At 45.1% G+C, this 20000-nt stretch overlaps 1 protein-coding gene across 3 annotated transcripts in view; it reads right to left on the bottom strand.

Moving 5' to 3' along the window:
* LOC138353962 (UDP-glycosyltransferase UGT5-like) overlaps positions 1-20000 on the bottom strand; it is a 41296-nt gene that overhangs the window by 13402 nt on the left and 7894 nt on the right. The window contains exons 5-10 of one of the 3 annotated variants that reach the window (XR_011223316.1): positions 18560-18793; positions 17155-17319; positions 14928-15150; positions 13635-13854; positions 12074-13099; positions 11744-12026 (exon numbers count right to left, since the gene is read on the bottom strand). Coding sequence is in view for 2 of the 3 variants with exons in the window: in XM_069307417.1 (XP_069163518.1) it covers positions 12817-13099; positions 13635-13854; positions 14928-15150; positions 17155-17319; positions 18560-18793 (1125 nt within the window). In the remaining variant the exon portion in view is untranslated. Of the gene's footprint in view, positions 1-11743; positions 13100-13634; positions 13855-14927; positions 15151-17154; positions 17320-18559; positions 18794-20000 lie in introns of those variants that run through there. The other 2 variants (XM_069307417.1, XM_069307416.1) reach the window with 2 other exon arrangements.

Raw genomic sequence — 20000 nt, 5'->3', positions numbered from 1 at the left:
ACGAGGGTTCGAACCTGCGTCTGAGAGCATACCACACGCTGCCTTATCGAATCCTCGTCACGGCCCTTGTCGATTTGTTCACCCACAAATATTTGCCTTATTTTAAGTATGTTGGTATGCCCTTTTTTAGGGTATATTTTACGAAGATTCTTTCTGCAGCTTCTACCAGTTTTGATCTCCATGTCTCTTTACCCTCTCTCTCGGATCCACTGATTCAGTCAATTTGCTTATGATAGAAAGCTCTCATTACTAGTTGCTTTGCTCTCAATCTGAGGGAAATCTCAGCCACACTTTACATGATACTTATGCAAACTCTTTTATCACTCTTGGCTCAGGTTTTTATGATTCTCTGGAGATTGTAAATTACAGCAACAACCAGATTTTTTTCTTCCACTTAAAATGATTTCTGCTACATTTCCCTATTATTGAATTCTTCTTCTAAATTGACTTTTTCAAATCTGTGGTTTCTATTGATCACTGCCACTCTTCCCTCCCATCCCCCCCCCTTTGCCTAACCACTTGGGCTGGACGGTAGAGCGACGATCTCGCTTTATGCAGGTCGGCGTTCAATCCCCGACCGTTCAGGTGGTTGGGCACCATTCCAGTTCCTCCGTCCCATCCCTAATCCTTATCCTGACCCCGTCCATGTGCTATATGGTCGTAATGGTTTGGCACTGTCCACTGATAGTTCCCCCCCCCATCTGCTTTCTCTTCTTGCTCTCTAGTCGTTTTAGTTTAGTTTCTACTCTTGCTATTACATCGGGGTTTCTTTCATCAGCGCGCGCGTGTGTGTGTGTGTGTGTGTGTGTGTGTGTGTGTGTGTGTGTGTGTGTGTGTGTGTGTGTGTGTGTGTGTGTGTGTGTGTGTGTGTGTGTGTGTGTGTCTTCTCACCTTGATGAACTCACATGATGTGCATGCAGGATCAAGATACTCTTATTCAAGCCTGCCGATTAATACAATAATTTATTTCCACTTTAATCATATTTACCTTTAAAATTTTGAATAGAATTAGCTTCAACCATTTTATATTAGCCTCGACGACTTCCACATCTAACCTATTCCACTTATTGACAGCTCTAACAGTCAAACAGTTCTTTCTGACGTCTTGGTGGCTCATTTGTGTCTGTAGTCTCCTTCTATGATTCCAGTTCTGCTGTTCGTAGCTTCAAACATTGCTGCTGTGTCCATTTAGAATCTTGAGGTTATCTTGAGATGATTTCGGGGCTTTAGTGTCCCCGCGGCCCGGTCCTCGACCAGGCCTCCACCCCCAGGAAGCAGCCCCTGACAACTGACTAACACCCAGGTACCTATTTTACTGCTAGGTAACAGGGGCATAGGGTGAAAGAAACTGCCCATTGTTTCTCGCCGGCGCCCGGGATCGAACCCGGGACCACAGGATCACAAGTCCAGCGTGCTGTCCGTTCGGCCGACCAGCTCCCAATCCAATCCAATCTGCCCCTATCTCTTTTTTCCTCCAGTGTAGTAAGGTCCAATTCTCCAAATCTTTCCTGATAGCTCAATCCGTTCAGTGTGTTTATTTACTGTCTGAGGGTGCAGGATCAAGCTGTTAGCTCTTGGACCCCGCCTTTCTAACTGCCGGTTAGTTTAATGTGCAAACTCCCAGACTATTTTTCATCTATCATATCTACTACATATGTATTTCACTTCAACACAAACGCACAGCTACCCAGGAAGCAGCTTGTAGCAAGTGAATAACTGCCAGGTACCTATTCACTGTTAGATGATCAGATGCATCAGGTGAAATAAACTCTGCCCATTTGTGTGTGTGTGTGTGTGTGTGTGTGTGTGTGTGTACTCACCTATATGTACTCACCTATATGTGCTTGCAGGATCGAGCATTGACTCTTGGATCCCGCCTTTCTAGCTATCGGTTGTTTACAGCAATGACTCCTGTCCCATTTCCCTATCATACCTAGTTTTAAAAGTATGAATAGTATTTGCTTCCACAACCTGTTCCCCAAGTGCATTCCATTTTTCTACTACTCTCACGCTAAAAGAAAACTTCCTAACATCTCTGTGACTCATCTGAGTTTCCAGTTTCCACCCATGTCCCCTCGTTCTGTTATTATTACGTGTGAACATTTGATCTATTTCCACTTTGTCAATTCCCCTGAGTATTTTATATGTCCCTATCATATCTCCTCTCTCCCTTCTTTTCTCTAGTGTCGTAAGGTTCAGTTCCTTCAGCCGCTCTTCATATCCCATCCCTCGTAGCTCTGGGACAAGCCTCGTCGCAAACCTCTGAACCTTCTCCAGTTTCTTTATGTGTTTCTTCAGGTGGGGGCTCCATGATGGCGCGGCATACTCTAAGACGGGTCTCACGTAGGCAGTGTAAAGCGCCCTAAAAGCTTCCTCATTTAGGTTTCTGAATGAAGTTCTAATTTTCGCCAGTGTAGAGTACGCTGCTGTCGTTATCCTATTTATATGTGCCTCAGGAGTTAGATTAGGTGTCACATCCACTCCCAGGTCTCTTTCTCGAATCGTTACAGGTAGGCTGTTCCCCTTCATTGTGTACTGTCCCTTTGGTCTCCTGTCACCTGATCCCATTTCCATAACTTTACATTTACTGGTGTTAAACTCCAGTAGCCATTTCTCTGACCATCTCTGTAGCCTGTTTAAGTCCTCTTGGAGGATCCTACAATCCTCGTCTGTCACAACTCTTCTCATTAATTTTGCGTCATCTGCAAACATTGACATGTATGATTCCACTCCTGTAAACATATCATTTACGTAAATTAGAAAGAGGATTGGTCCCAGCACCGATCCTTGAGGTACTCCACTTGTTACTGTTCGCCAGTCCGACTTTTCGCCCCTTACCATTACCCTCTGGCTCCTTCCTGTTAGGTAGTTCTTCACCCATACTAGGGCCTTTCCGCTTACTCCTGCCTGCCTCTCAAGTTTGTATAGCAGTCTCATGTGCGGTACCGTATCAAAGGCCTTTTGGCAGTCAAGAGTGTGTGTGTGTGTGTGTGTGTGTGTGTGTGTGTGTGTGTGTGTGTAATTACATAAGTGTAGTTACAGGATGAGAGCTTCGCTCGTGGTGTCCCGTCTTCCCAGCACTCTTTGTCATATAACGCTTTGAAACTACTGACGGTCTTAGCCTCCACCACCTTCTCACCTAACTTGTTCCAACCGTCTACCACTCTGTTTGCGAAAGTGAATTTTCTTATATTATATTATTACATTATTTTCTTATATTTCATTTATATATGTGAGAGAGAGGGAGTACGTGTGCATTTGCTTCATGCTATCTCTTCATTATTATATTTTTCATTATACAGTATGCAACGCTACATACAAATACTAGTATATTTCATAACACCAAAGTCACAATAGCTCTCCTGAAGGCCAGGCTCGAGTTAATTAGATGAAAAAGGCATTAATTGCAGACTCGAATTCAGGTTTGATTTCGAGGTCCAGCGAGCATAGGGTTTTAATCTGATGAAAAAGTCGTTTTCAGCCGTAAATAACGCTTCCACCTGTCCAGTCCCGACCCGGCTGGGTATTCATTATCGCTCATAAACTCTCGCCGAAAATAGCCAATATATTTGTGCATCGTGTGAAACTTCAGCACAATTAGTACTGGATTTTCAGGACGAAAAACAAATCCTTTTATAATATGAATGTAGGTTTTTTGGTGGGGAAAGGCTTTTAATGTAGATTTACTTGTTCATATCTATGTTGAACATTCATGTTAGTAGATTGATACAGTCGATCAATTGTTTTTTATTTTTTATTTAAATAATATTTCAATAAATGTGTTGATCTCTGCTATGCCGAAGTGTTGCAATTTAAAATGTAGGTCATTTAGAGTGCAACTTGTTCAGCGACTTTTATATATTGTAAACGATATTATTACTATCATCATTGCATCCAGAGAGTCAATACAGTATTAACTAAACCAAAATAGAAATTGTCAGGCTAAGAAATATGGCTCATTGAATTTCTGACTCAATCAGGACTGTTGTTGTTAACAAATATATAAAAGATATTGAAATTGGGTAAAAAAAATCCCAATTCCAGTACGAATATTGACAAGCCTAAATCAGCAGGTGCACGATAGAGAAATAGGAGGAAATGGGACCATAAGAAAATAAATCTGCAGAAAGCTTAGTTGCCCATTTGACGTAAATCCTTTATATATATCCAGCCAAACTCATTCATATTTATGTCTAGCCTACGCTTGAAACAATCCAGTGATCTCACTTCTTTGTTGTTAACCGTTACTTTGTTCCATAAATCAACCACCGTGTTTTTAAACCAGTATTTACCCGTTTTTCCTGAATTTAGATCAGTATTTACCCAGGTCTTTCCTGAATCTAAACCAGTATTTACCCAAGACTTTCCTGAATCTTTAAACTTATCCAATTTGTATTCTCGCGCTGATATTTGTATTGCATAGAACATAACTAATGTCGCCTTAGTTATATCCTTTTATCCACTTCTATACTTAAAGGAAGAGGATAACACTCTGGTGAGATGCAGGCGATGAGTCACAATAACGTGGCTGAAGTATGTTGACCAGACCACACACTAGAAATTGAAGGGACGACGACGAAACGTCGTCGTCCCTTCAATTTCTAGTGTGTGGTCTGGTCAACTCTGGTGAGATACCATGTCATCATAATCTGCTGCCCACCTCACTGTCCTCCATGTAGTCATGTGTTTAAGAGAAGCAGGAAAGATCTTGTGAAGTCTTTAATTAAGTCTTTTAATTAAGCAAGTCTCTTAACGAGACGAAAGGCCGTGTACCATTTCCTTTGACTAATTTACATCCGGTATTAATGGTGTCTCAAACTGCCTCCTTGTCAATGAATTTTTGTATTTGTATTTTAAATGCAGAAATTTTTTATATCATTGTTAGAGCAATAACATTTTATAGATTATAAATTCACTTGATGTATCGATAAATGTATTCATACTCTCAGATCTTAGATATACACCGTGATCCTTGCAGTTCAAGGCCAAATAGATCGGTTAGAAAGGCGGGGTCCAAGAGCTTGATATAGCTCAAATAGTCAATAGCTCATGAGGATGCTCTCGGAGTCAAGAGATGAGCTTTATCAGTCCAGTAATTTGCATGTGTTCGCAGCCTCAGTTATAATTATCTGTCTCATCTTATGAATTATGATTCACTATTCATCTGTATTTCCATTGAGGTAATTATGCATATATGCAGTATAGATGGAAAGGCTTGGGCCGAAATGTTTACGTGGCAGCATCAAGAGCATCAAGAGCATCAAGAGCATCAAGAGCATCAAGAGCATCAAGAGCATCAAGCGCATCAAGAGCATCAAGCGCATCAAGCGCATCAAGAGCATCAAGAGCATCAAGAGCATCAAGAGCATCAAGAGCATCAAGAGCATCAAGAGCATCAAGCGCATCAAGCGCATCAAGAGCATCAAGAGCATCAAGAGCATCAAGAGCATCAAGAGCATCAAGAGCATCAAGAGCATCAAGCGCATCAAGAGCATCAAGAGCATCAAGAGCATCAAGAGCATCAAGCGCATCAAGCGCATCAAGAGCATCAAGAGCATCAAGAGCATCAAGAGCATCAAGAGCATCAAGAGCATCAAGCGCATCAAGAGCATCAAGAGCATCAAGAGCATCAAGAGCATCAAGAGCATCAAGCGCATCAAGCGCATCAAGAGCATCAAGCGCATCAAGCGCATCAAGCGCATCAAGAGCATCAAGAGCATCAAGAGCATCAAGAGCATCAAGCGCATCAAGAGCATCAAGAGCATCAAGAGCATCAAGAGCATCAAGAGCATCAAGAGCATCAAGCGCATCAAGCGCATCAAGAGCATCAAGAGCATCAAGAGCATCAAGAGCATCAAGAGCATCAAGCGCATCAAGCGCATCAAGAGCATCAAGCGCATCAAGCGCATCAAGAGCATCAAGCGCATCAAGCGCATCAAGCGCATCAAGAGCATCAAGAGCATCAAGAGCATCAAGAGCATCAAGAGCATCAAGAGCATCAAGAGCATCAAGAGCATCAAGCGCATCAAGCGCATCAAGAGCATCAAGCGCATCAAGAGCATCAAGCGCATCAAGCGCATCAAGCGCATCAAGAGCATCAAGAGCATCAAGAGCATCAAGAGCATCAAGCGCATCAAGAGCATCAAGAGCATCAAGAGCATCAAGAGCATCAAGAGCATCAAGCGCATCAAGCGCATCAAGAGCATCAAGCGCATCAAGCGCATCAAGAGCATCAAGCGCATCAAGCGCATCAAGAGCATCAAGAGCATCAAGAGCATCAAGCGCATCAAGCGCATCAAGAGCATCAAGAGCATCAAGAGCATCAAGAGCATCAAGAGCATCAAGAGCATCAAGCGCATCAAGAGCATCAAGAGCATCAAGAGCATCAAGAGCATCAAGCGCATCAAGCGCATCAAGAGCATCAAGAGCATCAAGAGCATCAAGAGCATCAAGAGCATCAAGCGCATCAAGAGCATCAAGAGCATCAAGAGCATCAAGAGCATCAAGAGCATCAAGCGCATCAAGAGCATCAAGAGCATCAAGAGCATCAAGAGCATCAAGAGCATCAAGCGCATCAAGCGCATCAAGAGCATCAAGAGCATCAAGAGCATCAAGAGCATCAAGAGCATCAAGAGCATCAAGAGCCGCAGGAGTAGGAAGGAAGGAAATATGCTTAACTATAATTCGTAAGGATGATGAGGATTGAGTAGTTCTACTACACCAGACAGCTGATGGATCCTGCAAGTAAAATAGTGTGTTGATCATGCTGGTCTAGTGGAAGACACACGGGATGTGCAGCGCCTGTCTCCCCGCAAGAGGACAAGTATTTTTACTGGAAATCAACAGCGGACCAATTTGCTTCCCGCACTCCCAGAATCGCTGGATGTTCCAGCCAGCGGAGGGAGAATTGCATTTTCATATGTCCAATATTTCCGCCTGGAGGCTGCTGTGAGGTAATGCTCTTGTCCCCACATTCTCAAAGCTCCTACTTACCATTAACTCGACAGATATGATCTTCCCAGAGTCTTTATTTTACATTTGTGCTCTCCTTTTCTGAAATATATTTTGTTGGGTTGTATAAGTAGGTTTTAGCTACGATGAGGAGGCCTGGCCGAGAGTCCGGACCGCAGGAATGTTGATCCTCAGAATCAACGCAAGGTAACCCTCAAGGGTCATGTGGGTCGGTGATCAGCGCTGTTAAGTCACACCCGACAGGTCATCGGTTCAATTCTTGACAGGACAACGTTTGGGGAACTTGTCTTTTCACCTGATGGATCTGTTCTACCAGTAAAAAGATATCAGGGAGTTATGCAACTGTTGTGGGTTGTATCTTGGGAAAGCTCAGTGGTTGGCCTGGAGGGTTCAAGACCCAAACAGGGTTCTTGTCCCCCTCGACTTTGAGGAACTAAACCTTAGTCATGTTGACATTAATGGCGAGGATTTACGCCAGAAACAGACCTCACCTCAGAGGGAGAAAGCCCACTTTCCGCCTCTCATGAACCAGCAAAGCCAAGCTGGCTACTTAAGCCCGCAAATAACGCTAGAATATTTTGTTCGCGCCAACAGTAGGAAGAACGAGGGTTGCTGGGGCCCAATAGCTTGAACACAAAGGGAGAGTAGCCTGTCACATCGGCATTTAGGTTTCTACTACCATGAAATCCTATGACATTAAATCAGTGGAGTTGTGTCGTTACATCATGAACTTTGAGCCAACGCTGCCTATGTTAAGCAGTCGTCAGGGATGACTACACACCGCTGGGAAATCTTAATCAGAAAGGGAGACTGCCAAAGCGAGCATTTCAAAGCCCTGAATACATTACAGGAGAATCGACAGACGTCAGGTGAGGAGCGATCAAGTTGTTGTACACTTCAGGGAGCTTACATGGAAGACTGGGCCCCTGAAGACTTGGGTCAGGTGGTCAAGAGCGTTAGGAAGATATTTGCACCTTTGGATTTGTCGACAAATGTGTCCTATCAAATAATAAGAAATTTCCATGAAAATATGTCAACTGCAAAAATGTTTCCTTTCCCTTGCAAATATTATATATGATATCCAGACCATAATTACAAAAACAGCATTTCAAATAACCTGATGATTATCATAGAATTTTCATACAGTGATTATCATTAGAGAGGTGACGTCTTTTGAAAAACAAATTGTTTAAGCTTGATCAAGAGGGCCTATAGGCACAGTTGTGTATAAACATTGGCGGTGAAAATATTTCTTCGAAGACACGTGCCGGAGGACGCGGAGACGGTAGCACAGTGTTAGAGGTGTGGAGAGCCTCCTCCTTCAGAAACAAACCCCAGCACATGTGCAACAGTTGTGGTAGCCGCACTTCGAGGAGGTTTTCAAATAAGAGTTGTGAGAGCAATATTCCGCCAGCCTGACCCGTTGCGAGGCGTGACAGTGGTTGGGCCCACATTCCTACATCACATGACCCCGCTAGGACTTTGGGGAAAATGCTATTAACAAGCAACTATCGTTAGAACCACCATAATCCAACGATCTTTCTAACCGGTATTTACCCAGGTCCTTCCTGAATCTAAATTTGTTCAACTTATTTATATTCAGTTGAATCCCAGGTTGTGTGTTTTTAACCATGACGTGGTGATGTGGTTTATGGTGTGTGCTTGGGAGTACCAAATGTATGAATCCTCTTGATGGCTCCTACTGACTTTCGTCCAATTTGAAAGTCTATTTAGATCATCTTGATTTGTCTTCTGAATATATTTTCCTCCCTATTTTTGAATGATATGCAAGTTTACAAATGTGGCTGCTCAGTCGTGAAACTAAATCTCACATAGGTAAATATGATACATTATTTACCTATATATCATACTTACATAGGTAAAAGTGCTTCAGGAGTGTCTGGTGAGGCACTTTTGGACAAAGCACCGATGGAAATTTGACTATTTTCACACCCTCGGCCCCGTCTCATGTCTCCAAGCTCTCACTTACTGCGAACTACTGTCCACACTTGAATCTTGTTTCCTCTCGCCTTCCCTGCTGGCTGCTGGCAACTGTCTCCCTGACACACAGTTGGACGAGAGCTCCTCTACCACTCCACTCCCTCAAAAGCCCACTCCAGAGTGTCTGCGCCACATAGCTGCTTCCACTTCTGATGTCTCTTCCACTCTCTTGAACACTCAACGGCGTTTACCCGAATTCTGGCAATCCTTTCTCCTCGCCAAGAGATTTGCAGGAATTGTGTAGTGTAAAGTACTCTGAGGAAGGTTATGTGTCTCACGTGAACGACAGCTCCTGCCTGCCCGTTCATGGGGCGACAGCTCCTGCCTGCCCGTTCATGGGGCGACAGCTCCTGCCTGCCCCTTCAGGGGGTGACAGCTCCTGCCTGCCCGTTCATGGGGCGACAGCTCCTGATTGTCCGTTCATGGGGTGACAGCTCCTGCCTGCCCCTTCAGGGGGCGACAGCTCCTGCCTGCCCCTTCAGGGGGTGACAGCTCCTGCCTGCCCCATCAGGGGGTGACAGCTCCTGCCTGCCCGTTCATGGGGCGACAGCTCCTGCCTGCCCGTTCATGGGGCGACAGCTCCTGCCTGCCCGTTCATGGGGTGACAGCTCCTGCCTGTCCGTTCATGGGGTGACAGCTCCTGCCTGCCCGTTCATGGAGCGACATCTCCTGCCTGCCCGTTCATGGGGCGACAGCTCCTGCCTGCCCGTTCATGGGGCGACAGCTCCTGCCTGCCCGTTCATGGGGTGACAGCTCCTGCCTGCCCCATCAGGGGGTGACAGCTCCTGCCTGCCCGTTCATGGGGTGACAGCTCCTGCCTGCCCGTTCATGGGGCGACAGCTCCTGCCTGCCCGTTCATGGGGTGACAGCTCCTGCCTGCCCCATCAGGGGGTGACAGCTCCTGCCTGCCCGTTCATGGGGTGACAGCTCCTGCCTGCCCGTTCATGGGGCGACAGCTCCTGCCTGCCCGTTCATGGGGTGACAGCTCCTGCCTGCCCCATCAGGGGGCGACAGCTCCTGCCTGCCCGTTCATGGGGTGACAGCTCCTGCCTGCCCGTTCATGGGGCGACAGCTCCTGCCTGCCCGTTCATGGGGTGACAGCTCCTGCCTGCCCGTTCATGGGGCGACAGCTCCTGCCTGTCCGTTCATGGGGTGACAGCTCCTGCCTGCCCGTTCATGGGGCGACAGCTCCTGCCTGTCCGTTCATGGGGCGACAGCTCCTGCCTGCCCGTTCATGGGGCGACAGCTCCTGCCTGTCCGTTCATGGGGTGACAGCTCCTGCCTGCCCGTTCATGGGGTGACAGCTCCTGCCTGTCCGTTCATGGGGTGACAGCTCCTGCCTGCCCGTTCATGGGGCGACAGCTCCTGCCTGCCCGTTCATGGGGCGACAGCTCCTGCCTGCCCCTTCAGGGGGTGACAGCTCCTGCCTGCCCCATCAGGGGGTGACAGCTCCTCCCTGCCCCATCAGGGGGTGACAGCTCCTGCCTGCCCCATCAGAGGGTGACAGCTCCTGCCTGCCCCATCAGGGAGTGACAGCTCCTGCCTGCCCCATCAGGGAGTGACAGCTCCTGCCTGCACCATCAGGGGGGGGGGGTGACTGCTCCTGCCTGCCCCATCAGAGGGGTGACAGCTCCTGCCTGCCCCATCAGGGGGTGACAGCTCCTGCCTGCACCATCAGGGGGGGTGACAGCTCCTGCCTGCACCATCAGGGGGTGACAGCTCCCTGCCTGCACCATCAGGGGGTGACAGCTCCTGCCTGCCCCATCAGGGAGTGACAGCTCCCTGCCCCATCAGGGGGGTGACAGCTCCTGCCTGCCCCATCAGGGAGTGACAGCTCCCTGCCCCATCAGGGGGGTGACAGCTCCTGCCTGCCCCATCAGGGGGGTGACAGCTCCTGCCTGCCCCATCAGGGGGTGACAGCTCCTGCCTGCCCCATCAGGGAGTGACAGCTCCCTGCCCCATCAGGGGGGTGACAGCTCCTGCCTGCCCCATCAGGGAGTGACAGCTCCCTGCCCCATCAGGGGGGTGACAGCTCCTGCCTGCCCCATCAGGGGGGTGACAGCTCCTGCCTGCCCCATCAGGGGGGTGACAGCTCCTGCCTGCCCCATCAGGGGGTGACAGCTCCTGCCTGCCCCATCAGGGGGGTGACAGCTCCTGCCTGCCCCATCAGGGGGGTGACAGCTCCTGCCTGCCCCATCAGGGGGGTGACAGCTCCTGCCTGCCCCATCAGGGGGGTGACAGCTCCTGCCTGCCCCATCAGGGGGTGACAGCTCCTGCCTGCCCCATCAGGGGGGTGACAGCTCCTGCCTGCCCCATCAGGGGGTGACAGCTCCTGCCTGCCCCATCAGGGGGGTGACAGCTCCTGCCTGCCCCATCAGGGGGGTGACAGCTCCTGCCTGCCCCATCAGGGGGGTGACAGCTCCTGCCTGCCCCATCAGGGGGTGACAGCTCCTGCCTGCCCCATCAGGGGGGTGACAGCTCCTGCCTGCCCCATCAGGGGGTGACAGCTCCTGCCTGCCCCATCAGGGGGGGTGACAGCTCCTGCCTGCCCCATCAGGGGGTGACAGCTCCTGCCTGCCCCATCAGGGAGAGACAGCTCCTGGTGTTTCTCACATTTCTTTCGTTGAATTATATGTTGAATCACTTCGTGCATTTTCTTGATGAATCTCAATATTCAGTCTGTATGTTTGCTACCAATGATTCTAGCAAAATATTCTCTATATTTCTTATAACCTTTACTTGAGAGGTTGAAAAATTGACTCCCCAAAAGTTCATTTCGCAGTTTTGTTATAACCCGACGGTGCATTTCGTTGGTCCTGTCAACATTTCGAAAGGCAGAGTAGAAGTGAATACAATTTAGCTGGAGCAACTGAACGTATAACCGAGAGTGAGGTAAAGTGTCACATGGACCAATAGACCCACTCTTCCTCTCCCAGTTGGAACATCTTCTATGTTCCACCTGTACAAGAAGTTGTACAAGACGTTGGAACATCTTCTATGTTCCACCTGTACAAGAAGTTGTACAAGAAGTTGGAACATCTTCTATGTTCCACCTGTACTAGAAGTTGTACAAGAAGTTGGAACATCTTCTATGTTCCACCTGTACAAGAAGTTGGAACATCTTCTATGTTCCAACTGGAAGAGGAAGAGCCAACCAAACACACAAGACGTACATTAATTATAGCCTGCAAGCACAAGTGCTGAGGCAGTGAGGCAGAAATTCCTACACAAAGTGTACTTCATGTCTGGCTTCGTCGTAATGGCAAGCATAACTGCATCAGGCATGGCCTTAAGAACAAAAAATAGATAACTACAGACAACTTTTCTTGGCCCAAACAACACAGCTCCTATTTACATCCACCCAAACTTATTCATGTCTAACCTACGCTTGAAACAAGCCAGTGATCCCACATTGTCTATCATGTTACGCTAATTTGTTCCATAAATCAACAACCATGTTTCCGAACCAGTATTTACCCAGATCTCTCCTGAATCTAAACATATGTAATTTATATCCATTGTTTAATCCACTGATGGTTCCGTAGGGACGGAATAAACATAATAGATTTATATATACAAATTCAACAAATTCTCTAAAATACGAAGCACTACGAGGTTGTTATAACAATAATAGTATTAGTTGTAAAGTTTCCAAGCTCACAAACTGTTAAATATATGTAAACTACGCCAACATGTTTATGGAAATACAGGCTCCGTAAACGGCTGTGCGCGAGTGCTTGATGAATTCTACCCCAAAACACAAGGGGTAGAATTCAGCAAGCACTCGATAAACTCACCCACGACAACTCACCAGTAACTTATAACTAATAATGAAAAGATCCATTACTTCAGTGTATTTGTCTTTGTCCTCCCTGTGAACGCGACGGTGACGACGACAAGAGCAATCTTCCGAAGGACGAGGACTGTCATGACGGCCGCCAGGAGGAGACCACAGACGACATCGAGCATGAGGAACTCCACCCAAGAGAGACTGGCAGCTGGAGACCTCAGGTGGGGCGCCCCCTTGTGTCGGATGACATACTCCGTCCAGTACACCGCCAGATCTTGTGGCGTCTCCACCTGGTCCTTCAGCGCTCTCGACATGTTTTCTATCTTCCTCTTGTACCTGTACAATGTTAATATTTATTTACATTTATGAAAATTTGTATACTAGAACGGGGTAACCGGCTTTGCCCGGGTCTCTTTGTCTCCTCCACAAACCTTTCTTTCCAATTTTTTTCCACCCCTCTAAACTCAGCCACACAGACTACCAGACAACGCGAGACAAGACCGCAAACACAAACTCACAGACAAAATGGGTTAATATAAACTCAACGACTCACAAACACAAGAATTCACACAAACGCAATTTCAAAAAGGTTCTTGATTCATGTTTTACAATGTTCAAAACAAGCCTTTTTGTATTTGAATCTCAAACTAACTTTAGATAGCTTGGCGCATCAAACACACTGGGGTACCCAGTACGGTAACCGCTTGACCATGGACAACTGTATAAAAATGTTGGAAGTATGGAGGCTTTATATATATATATTTTATTCAAGAGTTGGAGTGAAACTTTGGTCTGACTCCACTATCTTACTTTACCTATATTTGATTATTATTAATATAGTTTAACGTGAACTTAAGCCTTTAATACTAACCTTGAGTTATTAATGATTTCCTGAATGGTGTAAACGATAAGATCAGCTGATAGTTCATCCCAGTTCAGGTACAAGCCAATACCCTTGTTGGCAATATTTTGGGCATTCCTGGGCTGGTCCCCGTGGATGGGTAAGGCCAGGATGGGCTTAGCATGGTAGATGGCCTCCTGGGTGCCCAGAAGACCTCCGTGGCTCATAAACATCTTGACACGAGGATCACCTACGGGAGATTGTTTTATGTTGCAGAGTGGTAAGGAACTAACAAACCAAGTGCTAAACACGAAAAGCTATGTAGCACTGCGTCAACAGCTTTAAATATTCATTTTGAGAGCAGAAAAACAATGGTGTCAAAGGAGCCAGATTCGCGGAGGATTTTATCAAGGGACAATTGACCAACAGAAACATTGCAAAGGCAAAAATTTCAATCATTCTGAAAAATCAGAGTATTCCATGAGGAGGCCCGCCACCGTCAATGGAACAATACTGTCTGACAATAAGGTGCAAGTCTCTCTTCCTTAATGTGCTCACGAGTTAATCGTGTTTCGAAGACATATCAATCTAGCCGGAAATGTTACCCACTGCCTGTCTCCTTTGGCGGATGAAAGCCATGTGGATTGGTAATATTTGGAAGTAACATGATTCTTGAGGTTATTTTGAGATGATTTCGGGGCGTTAGTGTCCCCGCGGCCCAGTCCTCGACCAGGCCTCCACCCCTAGGAAGCAGCCCGTGACAGCTGACTAACACCCAGGTACCTATTTTACTGCTTGGTAACAGGGGCATAGGGTGAAAGAAACTCTGCCCATTGTTTCTTGCCGGCGCCTGGGATTGAACCCGGGACCACAGGATCACAAGTCCAGCGTACTGTCCGCTCGGCCGATCAGCTCCCATATATATGGAAGATATCCTCAATAACTAACTATCCGTCCAACGGTCGCGCATCCAATTATGAATAATCGGGTAGAATTTCGAGGTAGGAATTCGTTTGAGAAATGAGATAGGCACGAACCTCTGCTTTGAGAGCGGCGTCCGGGTGCTTGGTAAAAACATCCCCCATATGGATTGGAAGCAAAAGTCGAGTGTCTTGTATCTGCTAAAGATGATGAATACCCAATGATGGACATCGATCTCCAAGAGTTGCGAAGGGTTAATGGATTCTAGAGGAAGAGGGGAATAGTGGCCTGCTAGATATCCATAACACCTCGGGGATAACGTAACAGATATCCCTAAACCAACGTTACATTACACATTACAACAATAACCTCTCTCAAAACATCAACACCTTATACACTAACTTAAAATATCCTGTTGAGGCATCCAGGGCTTTATCAGAACATTGTCTGACACTCCAGGAAGGGCGCCTTCGTACTTCCAGATAACTCGCTGGTCAAGTCTGCTGAAGGCCTGGATGAAGAGATCGCGGTACTTCGCGGGCATTTTGGTGCCCTTGGTAATGGAACCCAAGCTGAAGTACACGACGCCAGCCTCCCCGGCACCCTCCATCCACGAATCTAAATCCTGTTGCAAACAAATCGAATAATATATTACTAAGTAAACTTTACAAGTTGCACTTTATTTCTTAAGTAAATACAGCCTTACTATACCACCGCTGGGATAGTGAGTTAAAGTAACATGACTGGGATAGTGAGTGACTATACCATGACTGGGATAATGAGTAACTATACCATGGCTGAACGACATAATACATAGCATAGCTGCTCTTGTAAGAAAGTTGACGCATGTTTTCCATAAGTTAAATATGAAAAGAAGGCGCCTAGCCAGGAAGACTATATTGCACTCTGTGTCACACAGTGTTAAACAAAGTATATATATTTCACTCTGGATGCCAATACGAGAATTTTTTTTTTTTTTTTTTTTTTTTTTATATTATTTTCTACCACAGACGTGGCCACACATTTACAATGCTAACCAGCATATATACATTTTCTTCTGTCCTCCATGGACAGGGTTAGAGAAGTGTTAAACATACAGTTCAAGGGTTTATTGAACACTCAACCACAGAAGGTGATTCGGTGCTTTTAAAATGCTAAGCTAACCTACATACGTAAATACATAGATACACAGATTTACGTATGCCCTACATAAAGTATTAGATGTGTCTTTTACATAGTGTCATTAATGTACATTCAAAAAGGTGAAATGTAATTCTGATCAGCTTCCATATATGCTTTATACCCATACATATACATACACACACACACATGCATTCACATACATTTGTCTCATTTACCCTGACAGGGTGAGGTAGCTGATAAAGAAACTAGTGTGCAATTAAGCACTTAATCACTGAAGGTGATGAAGGTGCTTTTACAAGCTCAGGTTATATAGTTACATCACATACATACATTGTATGATTGATACATTACATGGTCAATTTTGGATACAAGTCCAATATATCATCAAGTGTTCCAGTACTCATATAGTAACTACAGAGTTCAGCATACCTTAGCCCAGGAGGGCGAAAGTCAGTCAGTATTGGACACTCTACAATATAATGTTCAAGAGAGTGCATGTTTTCTCTTTCACAAAGTTGACACATTGTGTACTCGACATTTGGGTTTTGAGAAAGCTGCCAGATACGTCTATATCCCAGGCGTATTCTGGCCACTATAACATCACATTGCCGGGTTCTTGTTCTATTAGTCCCATATGTGAATGTCTCCTCACGATATCTATCATAATATTTAATGCTACAACTTTCAGGTCTTTGAGAATTTGTTAGGTCGGTGAGATTTTCATTAGATATTTGTTTAAGTATTCTCTTTGTCACTGCTAATGAAACACCCATATCAATTTCTACCACTGGTTTTCTGCAGGCTGACTTAGAAAGCATATCAACAGTGTCATGCCTTGAGATGCCAACATGTGATGGTATCCATAGGAAAATACGAGAATTGAAAGATTCAAGTCGAGAGTTATCAAATGCAACAGACTCAGTGAGGGGGAATTATTGAGGGATGTTAATTCAAAGTAACATTAGGAAAACAATTCATATTTTACCCTGAAAAGCAGGACACTATGTGGGTAGGTGCGGGACTGTTAGTGTAATAATACAGTTGTGACAGTAAGGTACACGCAAAACTTTCCTTATTAAAACCACTCAATAGCTCGGTCGATGGAGCTTCGGCCTCACACGTGTGGAGTCCCCGGTTCGAGTCTCCTAGAGCCCCAGGTGAATGGTAAGGTACACGTCTCTGTCATTATGTGGTCATTGGCTACTCGTGTGTTACTGATATATAACCCAGACTGTCGAAGGCTACAGGAACAGGTCACATATATAACTACATAATTAGGCGTACATAAGTTGGTATCAGGCCGACAGAGGATTCCGGCGTGACTGGTATATCTATAGACAATTCCTACTCTAGCTCTATTCTTCAAATATATAGAAGCACCCAGATAAACTTGAAACGTTCCTGCACATGATATAGAATGTAAGCTGCTGTAGGACCAAATTATAAGTGGATTAAGATTTGTGGCATGTTTCTGGGCTCAACTAACCTGTGGCAGCGGGTTGCCTGGTCGACAGTGTAGGGCGCCCACCTCCACCTGGGAGGGCAGGAGAGGGTATGGCATGTCCAAACTAAAGTGGGTATTTAACAGCGTCAAGCTCTGATTCCTCGTCAACTCCTTGAGCGGAGGCAGGTTTGGGAACAGGGATGAAATCTTCGCGGAAAACAGATTAAAAAAAATGTATCATATGAAAAACAAAATTGCCTGCATAATATTTGGGGTTAGTAAACAATCAAATACTGCATAAAAAGGATATGTAAAAATACCGTTCACATGGATGCACACAACTTTACCTATATAGGTAAACTAGATGAGTACTGGGCGGTGGCTGACTTCACCCGATAATTCAGACACACTCTTCAACACATTTAAATACATGATTTAAAGGTAGAAACCCTCTAAATATATGCCTGTAAAACACATGTGAAATGAACTTTTTATCTGCAAAGGAAATAAAATAAGGGAATATATATATATATATATATATATATATATATATATATATATATATATATATATATATATATATATATATATATATATATATATATATATATGTCGTACCTAGTAGCCAGAACGCACTTCTCGGCCTACTATGCAAGGCCCGATTTGCCTAATAAGCCAAGTTTTCCTGAATTAATATATTTTCTCTAATTTTTTTCTTATGAAATGATAAAGCTACCCATTTCATTATGCATGAGGTCAATTTTGTTTTATTGGAGTTAAAATTAACGTAGATATATGACCGAACCTAACCAACCCTACCTAACCTAACCTAACCTATCTTTATAGGTTAGGTTAGGTTAGGTAGCCAAAAAAGTTAGGTTAGGTAGGTTAGGTAGTCGAAAAACAATTAATTCATGAAAACTTGGCTTATTAGGCAAATCGGGCCTTGCATAGTAGGCTGAGAAGTGCGTTCTGGCTACTAGGTACGACATATATATATATATATATATATATATATATATATATATATATATATATATATATATATATATATATATATATATATATATATATATATATATATATATATATATAAAATGGCAGTATCTGTCTTCCTGTTCGAGGGTGAAGGCCACGCACTTGGGGACAGCTTCACCCCCCCCCCAAACCACCTATGACATTCCCGATATAATCACTATTAATTCTGCAGAGCTTAATGAGGCTAGCCACAAGCGTCTGACCTCCAAGCTGGTACACACAGACACATTCTCTTTTGTAAAACAATGTCTGAAACAGAATCCCGGAGGGTGTTACTCATTGCAACGGATCTCATACCACAAACTATCTTTAACACGGCACAGAGAGAGATACACAAAATTAAAATGGTTTAACGACGTCAAACATTACACGTAGCCAGGGATGTACGTGAAAGTAAAATATAAATTACCTTATTTTGAAGTTTGGGAAGATAATACCAATGATTATAAAAGAAGGGGAAGAGCAGGTGGGCCGCCGTGTTGGCGAGACGTTGGTACACGTTCCACGGGGGAGGGATTGTGGCCAACAGCGAGGGTGTGAAGGCTGGGTTCTGGACGTTGCCCAACATGGCACTCTGCATTGGGTCCATGCCTGGTGCGGCAACGGTGATGAAGGGCATCTCGTGGAGGAACGGGTGCGACATCTGTTGAGAGGGAAATACACAGCGGGTTTTAGCTTCCTATACATGTGGTGGAGGTGCAGTAATGTGGTGGAGGCTGACTCCACACACAGTTTCAAGTGTACATATGATAGAGCCCAGTAGGCTCAGGAATCTGTACAACAGTTGATTGACAGTTGAGAGGCGGGACCAAAGAGCCAGTGTAACACCACTCTAATGTGTACCACCGCTATAATGGAACACCACTATAATGGATACTAAACTAATAATGTAAACACTACTTACCCTGAGTAAAACTTCCACATCGGTTGCACTTGGTAACACTGTTATGAGCTGACATATGATGGTTACACCGGAACTAAAGCGTACCCTGCCAACAAGGAAATGCTAACACAGGATTAAATACGCTGCCACCATCTGCCTTTGACCATTGAGACTATATCAAGCAACGAGGCAAGAAACATTGCTTGACTTGGAGAGTACTTTCTATGACTGTCATTAATTATGAAAACGGTTGTCAGCCACTATATCCAAAAGGCTAAGAGGATTCAACAATTGACACAGACGGGAAATTTAACATGAGTTTATTAAGACCAAAATTATGTCAATCACCACTTATAAATCCTACTCTAACACTGGCAAAAATTTAAGAAATTTGGACATGGAACAAAACCTCAGAGATCACACACAGTACCTTAAGACCTCTGTCTCTCCCTCTGTTACCTCCCGATGTTCTCCACAGCCCTCTCTGGACCCCGGTGTCCGGCACTCTGTCCTTACTAAGTACCTACTGGACCTCTATATACAACCCCCACTGGAGGAGGGGAGAGATCTGCTGTTGCTACCCAGATCAGAAATGCTAGGGGGGTCGGCCACACGTGCACAAACACTTAAACACTATTTCAATAAGCTTGTTTGACATTCACCATACACTCTTCAGGAGAGGAGTTATTAATTACGTGTGTGACTGACCTCTGACCTGGCCAAAAGGGGGAGATCCATGGATGTTTACACATAAGAATCTGGAGTCTAATTCCCTTGCAATGTTTGACCAGAGTATCATGAAATATTACATACTTGAAACTATGCTGACTAAGACTAACCCAGGAATTTTTTTAATCAACATACAAGAGAATCCGGAGGTCATCTGGGCTGACCTCTTGGAGAAGGACTTCCCTGGGTGTGAACTCTAAGGGGGGGGGAGGTCATGGGTGTTACACCAGAGCTCAAC

Source organism: Procambarus clarkii, chromosome 60, assembly GCF_040958095.1.
Source record: "Procambarus clarkii isolate CNS0578487 chromosome 60, FALCON_Pclarkii_2.0, whole genome shotgun sequence".
Classification (NCBI taxonomy): Eukaryota; Metazoa; Arthropoda; class Malacostraca; order Decapoda; family Cambaridae; genus Procambarus; species Procambarus clarkii.
This window is presented reverse-complemented; position numbering and strand designations above follow the sequence as displayed.